The 20,128-nt window shown below is 38.4% G+C and overlaps 1 protein-coding gene across 6 annotated transcripts in view; it reads right to left on the bottom strand.

Annotated features, from left to right (window-relative positions):
- The window catches only part of tasp1 (taspase, threonine aspartase, 1), a 137,601-nt gene that overhangs the window by 57,253 nt on the left and 60,220 nt on the right, over positions 1-20,128 (bottom strand). For all 6 annotated transcript variants that reach the window (XM_072265475.1, XM_072265476.1, XM_072265478.1 and 3 more), the window contains one exon: positions 17,343-17,449. In XM_072265475.1, the coding sequence (XP_072121576.1) occupies positions 17,343-17,449 (107 nt within the window). The remainder of the gene's footprint in view (positions 1-17,342; positions 17,450-20,128) is intronic.

Below are 20,128 nucleotides of genomic sequence, written 5' to 3'. Positions count from 1 at the left end.
CCTGTGCTATGACTCTAAGGGCAGCAGGAAAAAGATGGGGAAATACAAGCCAGTGAGCATTACATAGTGCTGGGAAAGTTATCGAAAAAGATTCTAAAGGACATAATTTATTTGTCCTTGGATAGGCATGAAATCATGTTTCATGAATTTGACTGAGTTTTTTTTTTAAAAGCAGGCAACTAAGAAGACTGAGAAGGGGAAGCAACAAACATTGTCTACATTGACTTCAGTAAGTCCTTTGACAAAGTCCTGTGTGGTAAGCTTGTCCAGAATTTTAGAACACATAGGATCTACAGTAAGTTAGCAAACTAGATACAAAATAAGTTTGGTAGTAGGAGACAGATGGTGTCGGTAGAAGTTTTTTTAATATTAGACTGAAGGCCAGTGACCAAAGGTGTAGCAGAGAGATCAGTGCTGAGTCCTCTGTAGTCTGGCATACATATTAATGATTTGGATGAGAATGTTAGGTGGCATGATTAATAACTATGTAGATAATATCAAAACTGGTGGTAGAGTGGACAGCAAACAAAATTGTGGAAGGTTGCAGCAGGATATAGATCAACTGGGGAAGTGGGCAAAGGTATAGCAGATGCAGTTTAACTTGGAACACTGTGAAATGATGCATTTTGGGAAGTTAAACTAAGGCAGGACAATCCAGCAGCATACAGAGTGCCTGACAGGGCCTTGAGGAGTTTTGTTGAACAGCGAGTCTTTGTTCATATTTCCCTCAAAACTGGAACACAGGTAGACAAGGTGGTGACGAAAGTGCACGGCATACTTACTCGCCTTTATCACTAAGGATAAGAGTTGCAATGCCAAGTTAGAGGTACAAGACTCCGGTTAGATTACACTTGGAGTACCATGTGCAGTTCTGGTTAAAACACTGTAATATTGATGTGATTAATTTAGAGAGTGTGCAGAGAGTGTTGCCTGGGTTCACTTGAATTATCAGGAGAGATTATATGGGCTGTTTTCCCTGGTGTAAAAATGGCCATGTCATGACATGATAAAAATATATAAAATTATGAGAGGCATAGGTAGGATAGATGGTGAATGTCTGTTTCTCATTAAACAGTAAAGGTACAAGGTAAGACAGTAGATTTAAAGGGGACCTGACGGGTGAACATTTCACACAAAGGGTAGTTGGTATCTGGAACTAGCTGCCAGAGTGGTAATAGAGGTAGACTGCAACAACATTTAAAAAACATCTTGACAGGTATCTGAACAAACAAGGTACAAAGAGATATGGAGTTAATGCAGGCAAGTGGGATTAGTGTAGATGGGCATGATGGTCAGCATAGATGTGGTGGGCCAAAGAGCCTTTTTCTATGCTGTAGAACTGTACAGTTCTAATCAAAGTTAACAGCAAATTTTTGAATGGCTTTGACACACGTCGAAAGTTCAACTATACAAAATACTTTTAGTGGAAATAGGAGCTAAGGGACTTTCACAAAAATAATGAAAAAAACCTTTCCTAGATTAATACAGAAAGAACACCTGATAAATTGAGAAACATTCGTTTTGGAAATCCAAATGATAAAATCATTGAACAACAAATATGATGGAGAGGAAAGTCTTTACCATCAAAAAATATACTCCATCTAAAGCTCAGCTATAATTAACTTTAAAAATTCTCAATGTACTGAATTAGGAAGGCATGTGATGGAATTACTTAGGCAGAAAAACTGTTATATTGTGAATTGACCAACACAAATATCCCCATCTACTGACAAGAAAAAGAATAACAATAGCAGAAACTCATAAAACCAAGAACACTAAATTTGAAGGTTGCCATGACAGGTAATTATTTTAGGCATATGGTATATCCGCTTAATCATTGTCTTTTAAACATGCTAAGTAGACACCAAATAATCTGCATTCACCAACATTCATATTTTAGTAGTGAAACGTTGTAATGAGTTGTGGACTTCACCAATACAGTTCTGGATTATCTGCAGCTCCCTCCAACAGAGAAAGAGAAAACAAGAAAGTACTCAGGACTCGGGGAGGGAACAGAAACCCATAAACCATCAACAGCTAAATTACTGTTAGTAACCAGCCCTTCTATGTTTCCCGAATTGAGGACCTTCTTTAGGATGATAATAGTAGTAACGACATATCAATTATGTGTCCAAAATGCAGAATTAATAATACATCAGAAAATCCTGTTTACATCACCTCAGCAAGAAGCAAAATCTGCAATTTGTGCAACAAGTTGAAATAATGCAGTACCAATCTCAAAAGCATCCCAATGCGTTCAGAGTACCGGGTTTCTCACACTCTCCTATTTACTTTCACTCAAACCATTTAAATGTAATCTTTACCTAAATTCACCTGCTTTAGCTCCTCTTTTCTAGTTAGCTTCATTGTCTGAAACCTAATGCCTGGAAAAAGCACTTGTCTAAGGATATTCAATAGTAATATTTTAAATACTTATTTGCGATTTGTGCAATTTATAAACCATTAAAGTAACAAGATGCAGCAGGCAAAGCTTGCTTCTGCAAAAAGAAACACTCTAAAATTCTCCTATTTATCAAATATAGAACACAATACTACAGCACAATACAGGCCCTTTGGCCCACAATGTTGTGCCAACCCTTGAACCGACTCTAAGATCAATGCAACCCTTCTCTCCTACAAAGCCCTCCATTTTTCTGTCATCCATGGGTTTCTTAAATGCTTGATCCAAATATAAATCAAGTGGATTCTTCAAGCCTGAATTCCTGTACATGCATGCCTAAAAGAGAGCTGATGCCAAAACAAATATGATGCCAGGGTAAACATCTGAAGGAGATTGTACTGTTACAACAAATTTCATACTTTGCAACAGACACAAAATGCTGTAGGAACTCAGCAGGTCAGGCAGCTTCTATGGGAAAGAGTAAACAGTCAACGTTTTGTGCCGAGACCTTTTTCAGGACTCATGCTTTACAAGTTTTCCCATTAAGTGTAGATTGAGGCAACTCAGATTGTGTAGATTGAGACAACTCAACCCTCCGAGTGAAGAAGTTTCCCCTCAAGTTCCTCTTAAACATTGCACTTTCATCCCTAACCCAGACGCTGGTTGTAGTCCCACCCAAATTCAGTAGAAAAAGCCTGCTTGCATTTACCCTGTCTAGACCTCTCATAATTTTGTATACCTCTATCAAGTCTCCTCTCAATCTTCTACATTCTCAAGAATACAGTCCTAACCAATTTAACCTTTCTTTATAACTCAGGTCCTCCAGACCCAGCAACATCCTTGTAAATTTTCTCTGTATACTTCCTACCTTGTTTACATCTTTCCTATAGTTAGACCAAAATTGCACACAATACTCCAAATTGGGCCTCACCAACATCTTACACAACTCAACTCAACATCCAATCTCCTGTACGCAATACATTGATTTATGAAAGCCAATTTGCCAAAAGCTTTCTTTATGACCCTGTCTACCTGTGGCTCTACTTTCAACAAATTATGGACCTGCTTTACCAGATCCCTTTGTTCTACCACACTTCTCAGTGCCCTACTATTCACTGTGTATGACCTACCCTGGTTGGTCCTAACCGAAGTGCAAAACGTCGCACTTGTCTGCACTAAATTTCATCTGCCATTATTCAGCCCCTTTTTCCAGCTGATTTAGATCCCTCTGCAAGCCATGATAAGCTTCCTCACTGCCCCCAATCTTGGTGTCATCTGCAAAGTTGCTGATCCATTTAACAACATTATCATCCAGATCATTGATATACAGTAGATAACATACAATCAAGGAACCAGCACCAATCCCTGAGGCAAATACAGAACCAGTCAGAGAAGCAACCCTCTACTACCACTCTCCCCGACAAAGCCAATGTCTAATCTAATTTACTACCTCATTCTGAATACTGTGCAACTGAAACTTCTTGACCTGCCTCCCATGCAGGACCTTGTCAAGTGCCTTACCAAAGTCCATGTAGACAACATCCACTTTCCTGGTAACTTTCTTGAAAAAACTCTATTAAGACTGGTCAGACATGACCCACCACGCACAAAATTATACTGACTATCCTTAATCAGTCCATGTCTATCCAAATACTTATATATCTGGTCCCTTAAAATATCTTCCAATAACTCCCACAACGGATGTCAGACTCACAGGCCAATAATTTCCTGGTTTATATTTACAGCCTTTTTTAAACAGAGGAACAACATTGGCTATCCTCCTATCCTTTGGTACCTCCCCTGTCACAAAGGATGATTTAAGTATCTCTGCTAGGGCCCTGACAAATTCTGCACTTGCCTGCCATAGGGTCCGAGGGAACAACTTGTCAGACACTGGGGATTAACATACCCTGATGTGCCTCAAGGTAGCTATCACCTCCTACTCTGTAAGCTGTCCAGAGTACACTAAGTTGATGCTGGTTTGCCTCACTTCTGTAGACTCAGTGTCCGTCTCCTTCAGTTAGAAGAAAACCATTTGTACAGGTCCTCTCCAGGTTCCATTCCTATCAACTGTTCTTAACCTAGACAGTTCGAAAGTCAGAAATGCATTTGTAAAACAAGTTCCCACATGGCAGAAGCTGCCTGCAGCTGCAAGCAAGTCCATCCTGCCAGTCTCTTAAATTTTTGTTTGAATGTATGAGTTGTACATAAATCAGGTATTTGTAAACTGAACTTGAAATTTACACTGAGTATAAGAATCAAAGTTAGAATCGGCATAGTTGTTCATTTTCTGAAATCACTATTCTTAATGGCTTTCAAATTCAAATGCCATTTTGAATTCACTGCTGCTTAGTCACAAATCTCTAATTACCTACTAACAAAACTGTGAAAGTACTTTTATCACAAGGCATTTATTTCATGATCAACTTAACATGGTGCAAAAAGGCATAGTATCTGTCTCAGTCCTGATCCCCTGACTTGGAACATCTGGTGGTTAAGAGTGGTCCAGTCTATCTGCCAAGGGAGTTCTCCATTGTCATTCTGGTAGCAGTATACATTTCACTCCTGGCAAAATCAAGTTGGCACTGAAGGAGCTGAGCACCATGATCAACAGTCACAAAACAGCACACCCTGATGCCTCCCTAGTCATTGTGGGGGTGGCTTCAATCGAGCTAGCTTGAATAAGTCTCTGACAAACTATCAGTGATAATAAACCTACTTCTTGATGGCTTTGTGGCCAAGTTTTCAGATGTTAAGAAGATAGGTGGAGGGGCAGGTAATGGTGAGGAAGCAGAGGGACTACAGAAAAACTTAAGACAGATAAAGAGAATGGGCAAAGAGGTGGGAGATGGAATACAGTGTTGGGACATATATGGTCATGCACTTTGGAAGAAGAAAGAAAGGTTTAGACTTTTATAAATGGAAAGAAAATCCATTAATTTCCAGAGTACTAGAATATAAAAGCAAGGATGTAAGTTAAGGACACCAGTTAGGCCTCGTTTGGAGTACTGAGAGCAGATTTGGGCCGCTTATCTAAAAAGCAGTGTGCTGATATTGGAAAGGGTTCAAAGGAGGTTCACAAAAATGACTCTGGGATTGAAATCTTATCATATGAGGAGTGCTGATGGCTCTGGGCCTGTACGCACTGGAATTCAGAATGAGGGGAGGGGGAATCTCACTGAAACCTATCACATGTTGAAAAGCCTTGACAGAATGGATGTAGAGAGGATGTTTTCTATGGTGGAGGAGTCTAACACCAGAGGACACAACCTCAGAATAAAGAACTTTCATTTAGAAAGGAGATGAGAAAGAATTTCTTAGCCAGAGAGTGGTGAATCTGTGGAATTCACTGTAATATGTGGCTGTGGAGGCTAAGACATTGGGTATATTTAAGGCAGAGGTTCATTGATAGATTCTTGATTAGTCAGGGCATGAAGGGATATGAGGAAAAGGCAGGAGATTGGGGCTGAGGGGGAAATGGATCAGCCATGACTAAATGGTGGAGCAGACTCAATGGGCCAAATAGCCTAATTCTGCTCCTATGATTTATGGTCTTATGATTCTGATTTCTGATTCTGAATTCAGGGTAATGAACAAGCGTTACCTAGGAAATCCAATATATACATTAAGTCTTCCCTTTGAAATCCACATCCAGAAAAAAGGAGCTATAACAAATAAATTGACAAATATTAAAATAATTGTAATATCTTACTTCTTACTCAGCATTTGGATACACATTTAAGTCTCATAAAACCTTGGATAAGAATAAAAGTTTTCTTGTTCTATTCAGTCACTGTCTGAAGGTAGTTATTCCTCTGAAGTAACAACAGACAATGAAAATAAATTAAGAAAATTTCCAGCTTTGCCAAGCTAGATTCCAGTTTGTTTCCTTTCTTAAGAAGGCGGCCTTGAATGCAGAATCCGAAAAGCATTGTCTGCTTGAGCAACCAAAGAGAATTAAGTGTTACTCTTCATTATAAAAGCCATCCCTGAAGCAAGACCCTAAAAAAAATCCAAAATACATAAAATGCAAGGTAACAATGTGGCATTACATACTAGCTTTAGAGACCATTACTCCTTTGACTTGAAAGCCTGCAGCTTCCAGATATTTGAGTTAATCTGAACTATATAGTTGCTTTATTCCTATTATGACTTTTTGTATAGTGCTCAAGAGAAAAATTTAAAACCATAAGGCACAGGAGCAGATTTAGGCCATTCAGCTCTTAAGTCTGCCTCGCCATTCAATCAAAGCTGATTGCACGAATGAGTGAATTAATAATCACTACTACTCAGTAAGGATTTAGAAGTGTCTTTTGATTTAAATACTGGCAGTCAAGAGCAAAGCATACATCATAATTAAGACTCCCAGTAGTCCACTGTCAAATAAAATATGTAGCAAATTTGAATGAAAACAAAAACATTGTGGAAATACTCAGCATGTCAAACACCACTACTCAAACAGAAAAAGAGTCAATACTTTCTGCTCTGCAATTTAATGTTAGATTCCAAGTTCTCAAAGTTCTGAAAATGGTCATTAACCTAAAAGAGGTCCCAACTAAGCCACTTCTAGCATTTTCTGTTTTTATTTCATGTTTCAAGCATCTGCTAATAATAGCTTTTTCAACTTTAAGATGAAAAATTAGAGAGGAAGCAGAACTTAAATCTTCATTTACACAATAAAAGCTTAATTATTTTTCCAGAAAACTAGAGTCTGGTTACATATACAAATTATAAATTAGATCAATCTCAGGCACTTATATTGCAACCATTGATCCTTGATTGACATGAAAATTATCAAATCACCTCTTCTCTCACTGGAGACATTATCACATATACACTCAAAAAAATGCCTTTACTCATATACAAAGCTCTTTCTCGGACATCACTTATTTCCTCTTAGTTTTGAGCTACTATTATTTTACTTTGTGTTTCATTATGGATATTTGACCATACATGATATCAATTTCTTAAATGATCAATCTCTCTCGCTCACTCTCATTTCATAGCCTTTTTGTTCTTTGTTCATGTTTTCTATAATCTTCCCCTTCCTTCCAGTCCTGATGAAGAGGAATAGTGTGTTGCTGTTTCAAAGCAACTAAATACGTACTTTGATAATAACTTCACCTTGAACTTTGATCTTTGAATTGATTGCTGTGGATACATATAGATTTTTTTGTGTGCCATACTCTGCCAGAGCCTCGGCAACCACTTTTTTCAAGTGGTTGTCTTGGAGAAAAGATTCTGTGAGTGGTCCCCCACGTCCTTCTCACAGAGTAGTCTCTTTTTTTTTTTACGAGGCCGAGTTGCAAGCTCAATACTCAACCCAGCACGGATGGAAAGCGTGTCCGGGAGCGGCCCGACTGGGTTCGAACTCAGGAATCTTCGCTCCGGAGTCCGGCGCTGATGTCGCTGCGCCACCAGCCGGCCTATATACAGGTGGCCCCCGTTTTCCGTATGTTCGCTTTACGACACCTCGCTGTTATGAAAGACCTGCATTAGTTACCTGTTTTCGCTAACAGAAGGTGTTTTCACTGTTACGAAGAAAGGCAGAGCACCCAAACAGACAAGCTCCTCCCCTGGAACTGCATTCTAGCTGGCAATGCTTAAACACGTGCTTTATCTCAATTTATTTTGTGCATCCATTAGCAAGATGAGTTCTAAGGTACCGGAAAAGCCTAAAAGAGCTCGTAAGGGTATTACACTTAGTGTAAAACTGGACATAATTAAGCGTTTCGATCGTGGTGAACGAAGTAAGGACATTGTCCGCACGTTGAACTTGCCTGTGTCCACCATTCGCACTATTTATATGCAGAGAGAGAGAATTTTGAAAGCTGCCGATGTTACTGTTGGTTCTGCTCGTAGCATAGTGGTCTCTCTTCGTTGGCATCCAATAATGGATAAAATGGAAAGACCATTGCTTGAGTGGATTGATGGGTGTACAAAGCATGGTGTTCTGTTAAGTTTTCTTATACTTAAGGAGAAATCAGTCAGTCTTTTTAGATTAGATTAGATTTCCTCCAGAAAGATATCACAGAAACACAGGACAAACAAAGACTAAAACTGACAAAACCACATGATTATAACATATAGTTACAACAGTGCAAAGCAATACTGTAATTTGATAAAGAACAGAACATGGGCATGGGTAAAAAAAAAGTCTCAAGTCCCGATAGCCCCATCACCTCACGCAGACGGTAGAAGGGAGAAACTTTAATAAGCTGAAACAGGAAGCACTGGCCGATGGTGATGAAAGTGTTGCGAAAGTGGAATTTAAAGGTAGTCATGGGTGGTTTGATTGGTTTCTGAGGCAAGGGCAGCTTCATAGTTTAAGCAGTGGTCCCCAACCTCCAGGCCGCGGACCGATACATTGCCGCGAAGAATGCAATGCTGCAGCAGTAGTCGGAATGCACCCAGCACATCTTTAAGAGCCAAAATAAACAAGCTAATTAATTAGGTGCCGCCCGGCACTTAAATGTCGGCCCAGATCAGAGGCGATTGCCGATTGCATCAGCTGGTTATTCACATAAGCAAGTGTTTAATTGTGACAAAACTGCAATTTATTGGAGTCTTCCCAATTCCGGTAAGTGAAACTACACTGTACATACATTATTTCTACTTTATTTAGGCCGTGTATTTTTATGCGTTATTTGGTATGATTTGGCAGCTTCATAGCTTAAAGGTTACTAGAGAGAGTGTTTCTGCCGACAGCACTTCCGCGAGATTTTCGCTGTGCTAGACAGTGCTGCAGAAAAGTATTTCTACTTCATATAGGCTGTGTATTTATCATATCATTCCTGCTTTTACTATATGTTACTGTTATTTTAGGTTTTATGTGTTCTTTGGCATGATTTTGTAGGTTATTTTTTGGGTCTGGGAATGCTCAAAAAATTTTCCCATATTAATAAATGATAATTGCTTATTCACTTTACGACATTCCGGCTTACAAACCGTTTCATAGGAACGCTCTACCTTCGGATAGCGGGGGAAACTTGTATATATATACAGTAGCAATTTATGTGGTGGGTGTGCAGCCAGAACCTGAAGGGTCAGACGTGACTGCATGTGTGACAAATAGAGAACAACAAGAGAACAGGAAGACAATTGGAAAGTGCTTCAATGCCTGAACCTGTACATATGCGTGTGTGTGCCAAATTTACACATGTTCGGCAGCAATTGTCAGTGCACCCATTAATGCATATATGCTGCCTGACCGGATGAGTTCTTCCAGCATTTTGTGAATGTTAAGTTCATTTCTCTTTTCACAAGCTGCCTGACTTGCTGAGTGTCTTCAGTATTTTCTGTTTATATGTTGCTTTAATTGTAGTTTGTGTTGGGCACGGGGGCCAAGTGGTTAAGGCGTTCGTCTAGTGATTTGAAGGTCACTAGTTCAAGCCTCAGCTGTGGTAGCGTGTTTGTGTCCTTGAGCAAGGCACTTAATCACTCATTGCTCTAGTGTCTGTGCGAGGAGTGGCGCCCCATACAGATGTCCAATCTGCGCCTTGTAAGGCATGAAAATGCCCAACACAGGCCTCTCATGGTCTGAGTCTATGTTCCCTCCCCTTTAATTGTAGTATACATATATTTGCAAAGCTCTGGAAAAAGAGCAAAGGAGAAGATAAATTAGTCCTGATGAAGGGTCTTGGCCCAAAATGTTGGGTGTTTATTTCTCTCCATAGATGTTGCCTGATCTGCTGCGTTCTTTCAGTATTCTGCAGATGCTGGAAATCTTCACGGTCTCTCTCAGGCTTTACAAGGTTGGAATAAAAGTCCTTTTCAGCCTTGTCAAAAGCTTTGGGGGTTAGGGACATATACACCATTGATTGTGCTTCCATCTAAGATTGAGTCATAAGATGTTCACTAATGCCACAGAGTGAATCGCTGAGACACCAGACCAGCTCATACTTAATGGCAAAGCTTACTCTGTGAAGATGGCATTCCTCAATCAGTCTGCCCCTTCAGAAAAAAATTGTACTCATATCTTGTTTGAACTGCTCATCTCCTATGTCATTCTGCATGCCAATGTTGATCTCAAAGCAGTGATGTTGTCAGCAAGCTGAAAAATGGTGTTGGAACTGTGTTTAGCTACACAGTCATAAGTGTAAAGCGAGTAAAGCGTGGGAATAAACACACAGTCTTGTGGCGTACTTAATGTAAATACTAAATACAAATATTTTCTGGTGGTGTATGGGCACTTTCTCAGTTTAGATACAAGACTGAATAGTTACCACTGGGTAAGGTGGGTCAAAATGGGTTGCCACTAAGGTTTTCACAGACACATGCAGCATCCTAGAAAGAGGTGAAAGTTATTTGTAATCACACTCACTAAGGGTTCAAGGCCAATAGTGTTTTGTATCATAGCAATATCAAGAAAGAGAATGCACAGAAAATAAAAAAAGGGATTAATGTAGGGTTAGTGTAGGTGTGCAGTTAATGGTTAGTGCAGACTTGATGTGCTGAAAGGACAATTTCCAAGCTGTACCTCTCTATGAATTTCTATAATAGTAATAGGTTTGGCAACCAGTCCCAAATTCCCTATCATTATGAGCAAAAAAAAGATGCAAAACTCTGTCAATCAAGTGACATTTTTTCCAATGACTGTAATTATCCAATTACAAACTAAAGTGACCCCCTTGCCACTTTATAGATATATTTGGAATTTGATTTTCCCTAAAAATGTTAGCAATAAGTTATCAATCTTTTTTGAGACAACGTCAAAGGCAAAAATGTTTCTATCATACATCAATTACGATGAATTATTATACTCTACAGGTATAGGCAACAAGCTAAAAGCAAAATGAGAGGAAAAAGACTGGAAATTGAACTTAATATTCAGTAAAACAGCTAAAACTTTATTGTGCATTGGTTCTCAAATTTATATTTAGATAAACAATGGTTGTTTTTAAACTTTATATTTAAAACAGCAAAATATTTTGCAATGACCAGCTCACAATTCAAATTTGGAAGGAAAGAAAGCACTAATGAAGACCAATAATAATTAAAGCATCTACTTTTCCTGACCTTCCCTTTAAAAATTCATCCCAGGCGGGATGAAGAGTAAATGGAGATTTTTATCTGCATAGTTACCTCAAAAAGGCAGCATCCATTATTAAGCCTCACATCACCCAGGACATGCCCTGTTCTCATTGCTACCATTGGGGAGGTGATACAGGAGCCTGAACATACACACTCAATGCTTTAGGAACATCTTCTTCCCCTCCACCACCAGATTTCTGAATGGACAATGAACCAATGTACACTATCTCAGTATTTTTTGCTCATTTTCTGCACTACTAATTTATTTTTAAAATATATTTCATATTTTAATTTATAGATTTTTTAATTATTATGTATTGCACTGCAAAACAACGAATTTCACAACACTATGCCAGTGATACTAAATTCTGATAATTGTGGTATGGGGGGGGGGAGCAAATTTATCACCTGCAATATATAAGCCAAGTATTATTTACTTGTTTCCCTAAAAAAACCTCACAACACCTTTTTCTCCATGAGAAGGCTTCTTGGAACATTTCAATCAAGTGTTCATCCCTCACCCAATCTACTCTTGAGAGGCCCGTGATCCAATTACTTTAGATCAATGGCATCAGAAATCTGCTCATTAAAGATTTCTTACTTGTTTATTAAAGATTTGAAAATTTCTACATTAAGGGAAGTCTCATATTAAATAGAAATATATGTGTTAATTTTCAGAGGGCTTTATTCAATCACCACTACCCCTAATTTTTGAAAATCAACTGTCTTTATTAGCACTCTCCAGGGCAAACTTGGACCAACAAATGGCACTCAATTATAGAACAGCTGAACAACACTGTTTAAGTCAGAGACTACAACTTTACACTCACAAATTGCCAAGAGGCCATTGTCCAGAACACTAAAGTAGCAACATTAGCTAATCTTTCCAATGTCTAGAGTAAGAATCCTGTAACATACAGTAATTCATTAGTTTTACTGTTTTTCCTCAATAAGAATCAACCTTCTATTGAACAGTGATATTTTTCTTGTCATGTATCTTAGCATTGAAAAGAATTGCAAAATTATTAAACACCCATCAATAAAGTCAAGTACTTCATATTAAAATATGTTTAAAATAGCAAAGTATCAATCCCTTGATTCTCTACTAGTGATAATATCAGTCATTTTCAGCAGATGATGTATTTCAAAATTATTTGCAGATTACAGGTCTCCACATCAGTCATTAGTCACCACTTTAACCACAAAGACAACTGTGGTAATTTACTTTCAAATCAGCCATATACTTGAACTCAGCACAATTTCACTACAGCATGAATTAAACTGAACTGCAAACACTATGGAGGCAGGCAAAAACAAGTATTAAATTTAAAAAAATGCTGGAAGTACTTTGGGGACCACACACATAGAAAAAATGTTTCAAGTGATGAACTTTAATCAGAGTAAATTAGAGTAGGAAATGTTAAAGCATAACAGGTCTTAAGGTAATACAAAGGCAAAGGAAATTAAGGGTGGTGGTTGGAAAGGATTTGGAAGCTCAGGATCAAAGGGACTGAACAAAAATGTTCCACATAACAGTCATCTAACCTTTATTTACTATCCTCAGCATTGCATGGAGAAAATAAAGTTTACTAAACTGAAAGAAAAATACATAAAGAATTCTTTGCTGGTACAATTCTACAATTTGGAAGCAAAACAAAATCATGCTACAAAAGCACAAATATTTCTGATAAAAACCAATGTTAGAATAAAACCTGTGTTTCTTTGTTAAGCTTTGATGGGAAACTGAAAGACAGTTGTCTAGAAGTTGCAGACTGCCCTTTTGATCTAGAGTTAGGCAGGGTTCTACGTTCAAATCACATTACTGGTCATTTGAATGATAACAGACAGTCTTCTGACTAAAATAGCTTCAATTTCTTGCAAGTACCAAAGTACAGGCTTACAGATTAATGCAATATACCTTAACTGGCTGAAATATCAATAGTATTTTGTTCTGAGAATATCAAAGTATGCATAGTTTAAGTAATCAGGAAATTCTGCTCAACAGCTGGCATGTTCATTATCATGCATTCCAAACATCTCCTACCAATGTGCCTTTCAACTTAAGAGATTGACAGTTCTTTTGTTTTCTTCTGGCCTGGACTGTTTCCAACATCTTTTCACTTCCATTTCTGGAATTGTAATTCAGACTTACGTTTCAAATGGCAAAATCTTGTCAAAGATTTCATCTAAAATCCTGATCATGTTAATGTCTAGATAAGTCTCTTTTTTAATTGTGTAACTATTTCCGCCATTATGACATGACATACTATAGTTAAGGATATACCTTGGATTTTCAAGTCTAATCTTAAAAAATTTTGGAGCATTTGGAAAAAAATCTCTTTTAAGAGACCTGGGAAAAATCTTTGAAAGAAGACCCAAATCAATTTAACAGAACATCATTATGTGAAATGGTTAGGGTCAACCACAGTAGAGATATTAAAGGAATTTCTAAGAAAAGATCAGAATACAGTACATTCGGATAAATTGGGACACATCAGGACCAGTACATTTTGGCCCAATTAATCAAATGCCCATTTAGCTGAAGGTTCATGGAAGTAGTTAAAAATGTATATAAAAGACAAACGACTGTTTAACTGAGTTACAAATTATGTATTTAAATTAAACACAGAACAACTTAGAACACTATCAATACTGCTACAGTACTGTAAGACTGTGTATTAGTTCCTAACAGTCATGTATGAAGGAATTCATCCGGAGTACTCTGCCATGTTCTTTTGATTGACTGAAAATGAAGAAAATTAGTGCAGATATCAGCACCCAATTGCCCACCATTGAGAACATCTACCATAAACGCTGCCTGGGCAGGGCAAAAAGCATTATCAAGAATGCATCTCACCCTAACCATGGACTTTTCACTCTCCTCCCATCCGGTAGGTGCTACAGGAACCTCCGCTCCCACACCAGCAGGCACAGGAAGAGCTTCTTCCCTGAGGCTGTGACCCTGCTGAACCTCACATCACAGCGCTAAGCAGTATTGCACCCATATTGTACTGTCTCAGTAATTTTATATTTATGTGCTGTAGCACTTACTTTTTATTCGCAGTTATTTTATAAATAATATTCTTTGCATTTCTGGTCAGATGCTAACTGCATTTCATTGGCTTTGTATCTGTACTGGGCAAAATGACAATAAAGTTGACTCTAATCTAATCTAATGTAGAAAACAGACCGCCTTCATACAATGCCATCGATGATTGCGTACTCCCAAATCTTCATTTTCATTATAACATTCAAGATGATTGTCAAAACCGTCAAATTCTCCATTGTTCCTAACTTGCTGAAGTAGTGAAATCATTTTCACTCCCGGCCATTTCTGGCATCTCCAAGCCTGACTGCTTGAAACCGCAGTGAGTAAAACAGTTCTGAATTGTCTTATTGCTTATTTCTCGCCAACTATCAGTAACAAATATCACTGCTTTTTGAACACAAACACACGCAACTGACGCTCACTCTAAGCATGGTGTAGCGTCTAATAGCGAGACAAGTGCACACATCTGACACCAATTAGAACTGTTTAGCAATAGTCTCCTGCCCCAATTAAGTGGCATGGTGACCTAAGTAAGTGGCTACCTGGTTAACTGATGGCCTAATTAACTGGAATGTACTTTACTTGTAACTATGTTTGGGTAAACCTATATGTTTTTGGCAGACTGAATAGATAAATATACTTTCTAAATCTACAGTTAAAGGTCCTTGAAGCTAAAGGTCTATCAGATGAAATTGATGCATGGCTTTCTTCAACAATTTTGTAATGTTTTTATTGTTTTATGATTAGCTTCAAAAGGAATTACAGTGGTGCTAGAAAGTTTGTGAACCCTGCAAAATTTTCTCTATTTCTGCATATGACCTAAAATGTGATCAGATCTTCATGCAAGTCCTAAAACTACATAAAGAGAACCCAATTAAATAACATAAAATAATTATACTTGTTCATTTATTTATTGAGAAAAATGATCTAATATTACGTGTATTTGTTGGAAAAAGTATGTGAACCTTTGTTTTCAGTAAGTGGTGTGACCACTCCCCTGTACAGCAATAACTTCAACCAAACAATTACGGTAACTGTTGATCAATCCTGTACATCAGCTTAGAGGAATTTTAAGGCATTCCTCCTGACAAAACTGCTTCAACTCTGAGATATTGCTGGGCTTCCTTGCATGAACTGCATGCTTCAGGTCCTTCCACAACATTTCTATAAGATTAAGGTCAGGACTTTCCAAAACACAATTTTTTTTTTTTTTAAACCATTCTGTTGTTGATTTACTCTTGACTTTTGGATCACTGTCGTGTTGCATTATCTAACTTCTATTAAGCTTCAGGTGATGGACCGCTACCCTAACATTCTCGTGTAAAATGCCATGATGCAATTTTGAATTCATTCTTCCCTCAATGATTCCAGGCCTTAAGACAGCAAAGCAGCTCCAAACCATGATGTTCTTTCCACCATACTTCACAGTTGGGTTGAGGTTTTGGTGTTGGCGTGCAATGTCCTTTTTTCCTCCAAACATGGAAGTTCAACTTCTGTCTCATCTGTCCAAAGAACATTGTTCCAGACGCACTGCAGAACATCCAGGTGGTCCTTCCATAAACACCATTCTTGTTCAGTGTTTTTCTTAAAGTGGACACATGAACAGAGACTTTAGCAAGTTCTAGAGATTTCTGCAGGTCTTTTGCTGCTATCTTTGGGTTCTTATTTACCTTCTTCAGCATTGTACATTGTGCTCTTGGCGTTATCTTTGCAGAATGCCTACTCCTAGGGCAAGTAGCAGCAGTACTGAGTTTCCTCCATTTGTAGACAATTTCTCTTACTCTGGACTAATGTACACTCAGGTCTTTAGAAATACTTTTGTAGCCTTTTCCAGCTTCATGCATCTCTCCAATTATTCTGCTTCTAAGAGCCTCTGAAAATTGTTTTGATCGAGGCATGGTATACATAAACAGATCTTTCTTGAGGACAGCAGGCTCTGTCAGTAACCTGATTTTCTGTGTCTTTTTTTATAGGGCAGAGCACCTCTACAGCCCATACCTCCTATCTCATCTCATTGATTGGAACAGCTGACTCCAAATAGCTTTTGTAGAAGGCACTACCCCAGAGGTTCACATACTTTTCCCAACAAATACATGGAATAGTGGATAATTTTTCTGAATAAATAAATGAACAAGATGTTTATTTGAATTAGTCACAACATGCTTTGCTCTATAACTATCTATTCCTTTTAGATATTAAACTCAATTGTATTGTTGATATGAAATGAATTCAACAAAACTCAAATCTAAATCCTTATAACATCTGCCAATATAAATAAATATATCACTGACTAACAGTGAAAGTTTACAATTTACAAGTTCTATCATAAATATTCTTTTGCACATTTCCCTCATGATGGTGAGTGACCGAAGGGGACAAATTTAGGGAGGGAGCATGGGTTTGCATCAATTATCCCCAAGTTCTAGAGTTTCTAATCTTGATTAGGGTGGAAAATATTGATTGAAAGCCAAGCACTAAACCCCTCAAGAAATAAAGAGAAGTTACTGGGCATTTGCACACCTCTCAACTACAGATCTAATTTTGTCTCTGTTGAACTGATATTAAGCAAAGGGAATGACTTTTTTCTTTTGTATTTGCAGTCTGCTGTCTTTTGCACATTGGTTGTTTGTCCGTCTTGTTGGATGCGGTATTTCATTGAATCTATTGTGTTTCTTGACTTACTGTGTATGCCGCAAGAAAATGAATCTCAGGGTTGTATATGGTGACATATATGTACTTCGATAATAAATTTACTTTGAACTTTAAATAGATTAGCATGTTTATACAAGTCATGTTTTAGTCTAATTTTAAACTTAAAACTATTCTCGTTACATTTAGTGTAAAAAGAAATACACTAACGTTTTCAGACACTTCTCTTCTCTTCTTTGTCTGAATCATTTCTGTTTCCACCTTCTCTGCAAGCTCCAGTTTTCGTCTGTTTTTCCTAAACGCAGATAAGCTGAATTCTAAATAGGATTAAAAGAACACTATTTGTATTAAAAAAGCCAAAATAACAACAAATTCTGGAAATATTCAGCATGTTAGTTACTACCACTGCCACTTGTCATACAATTTTTTTAAGTCTCTATCACATCTACTTCCCTCATGTCTTTTTCACTATTTTTAAACAGATCATGATCTATAGCCTTATTGGTTTCATATGAAGGATCCTGCAATGTTAATTTTTTCCTTCTCTACTATTTGTAATAAATGTATGTACATAATTTGATTTGCTAATAGCATTAATTACTCTTCAAAACAATAACCAATAAATGGAAATAATGTGACAAATCCAATCAAATACAAGTACAAAATTGAAAATGGACTTGAAATACATTAAGTTTTAACAGTATTTTTATTCAAGAACATTGTTTGGTTAATAAACTCAGCTTGTGACACAATACTGAGACAATATATAGCTGAAAGGTATTCTTTATCTTTAACTGATGCATAGTTTCAGTCTGGCCAGCTGAGAGGTAGAAGGGAAACATAAAAGTCTGGTTTCCATTGCTGCTGTTAATAATTGTAAAGCCAAGAGGTTGTGAACGTATGGAAGTGGCTTGAGAAGGAAAAAGTGATTTTGCAGTGTATTTTCAATTAACAACAATTTTTGCATTTAAACTGATTTTCTTTTAAAAGGTAATTAATGGGGTGCAAGGGTCACTGTTGACTATTGACTATTTTGTATTGTGTCAAAAGCCAGTTTTGAATACCATATTTTGGGTCTACATACATACTCAGAAAAAATTGACATACTGGTATGCTAAGCAAATAAAAACCAGCTGAACATGATTAGAAAACTAAAATTACTGCTAAGATATTGAAACAGGGCCATCCTGATCCTGAAGCAAAGGAGCACCATCAAAATTTCCTTCATAAGATATAGAAGCAGAAGTCCATTTGGCCCATCAAGTCTGCTCTGCCATTCAATCATGGGCTGATCCAATTCTTCCAGTCATCCCCACTCCCCTGCCTTCTCCCCATACCCCTTGATGCCCTGGCTAATCAAGAACCTATCTATCTCTGCCTTAATGCACCCAGTGACTTGGCCTTCACAACCGCTTGTGGCAACAAATTCCATGGATTTACCACCCTCTGACTAAAGTAATTTTTCTGCATCCCTGTTCTAAACGGACGTCCTTCAATCCTGAAGTCGTGCTCTCTTGTCCTAGACTCCCCTACTATGGGAAATAAATTTGACATATCAAGTTGCTTTTCATTGTCATTTCGACCACAAACTGCTGGTACAGCACACAGTAAAAATGAAACAATGTTCCTCCAGGACCATGGTGCTACATGAAACAACACAAAACTACACTAGACTAAGTGAGACAACACAAGGCTACACTAGACTACGTAAAACAACACAAAAACTACACTAGACTACAGACCTACACAGGACTACATAAAGTGCACACAACAGTGCAGGGCAGTACAATAAATAATAAACAAGACAATAGGCACAGTAGAGGACAAATTATAATATAATAATAAATGATGTAGATGTCAGTCTAGACTCCGGGTATTAAGGAGTCTGATGGCTTGGGGCAAGAAACTGTTGCACAGTCTGGTCGTGAGAGCCCGAATGCTTCGGTACCTTTTGCCAGACGACAGGAGGGAGAAGAGTTTGCATGAGGGGTGCGTGGGGTCTTTCACAATGCTGTTGGCTTTATGCATGCAGCGTGTGGTGTAAATGTCTCTAATGGTGGGAAAAGACACCCCGATGATCTTCTCAGCTGACCTCACTAACCACTGCAGGGTCCTGCGATCCGAGACAGTGCAATTCCTGAGCCAGGCAGTGATGCAGCTGCTCAGGATGCTCTCGATACGTCCTCTGTAGAATGTGGTGAAGATGGCGGGTGGGAGATGGACTTTTCTCAGCCTTCGCAGAAAGTAGAGATGGTGCTGGGCTTTCTTGGCAATGGAGCTGGTGTTGAGGGACCAGGTGAGATTCTCTACCAGGTGAACACCAAGAAATTTGGTGCTCTTAACGATCTCAACGGAGGAGCCGTCAATGTTTGGCGGAGAGTGGTCGCTCTGTGCTCTCTACTCCGTTCAGGCCTTTTAACATTTGGAATGTTTCTATGAGGTCCCCCCTCATTCTCCTGAACTCCAGGGAATAAAGCCCAAGAGCTGCCAGATGTTCCTCATATGATAACCCTTTCATTCCTGGAATCATTCTTGCAAACCTTCTCTGAACCCTCTCCAATGTCAGTATATCCTTTCTAAAATTGGGAGCCCAAAACTGCACACAAGTGCCTTATAGACCCTCGACATCACATTCCTGCTCTTATATTCTATATCTCTAGAAATGAATGGCAACATTGCATTTGCCTTCTTCATCACCAACTCAATCTGGAGGTTAACCTTTAGGGTATCTTGCACAACGATTCCCAAGTCCCTTTGCATCTCTGCATTTTGAATTCTCTCCCCATCTAAATAATAGTCTGCCCATTTATTTCTTCCACCAAAGTGCATGACCATACACTTTCCAACTTTGTATTTCATTTGTCACTTCTTTGCCCGTTCCCTTAAACCAGGGGTCCCCAACCTTTTTTGCACTGCAGACCGGTTTAATATTGACAATATTCTTGCAGACCGGCCGACCCCAGGGGTGGGGGTGGGGGGGTAGGGTTGCCGACGGA

The sequence above is a fragment of the Mobula birostris genome, chromosome 8 (genome assembly GCF_030028105.1).
Source record: "Mobula birostris isolate sMobBir1 chromosome 8, sMobBir1.hap1, whole genome shotgun sequence".
NCBI lineage: Eukaryota > Metazoa > Chordata > Chondrichthyes > Myliobatiformes > Myliobatidae > Mobula > Mobula birostris.
This window is presented reverse-complemented; position numbering and strand designations above follow the sequence as displayed.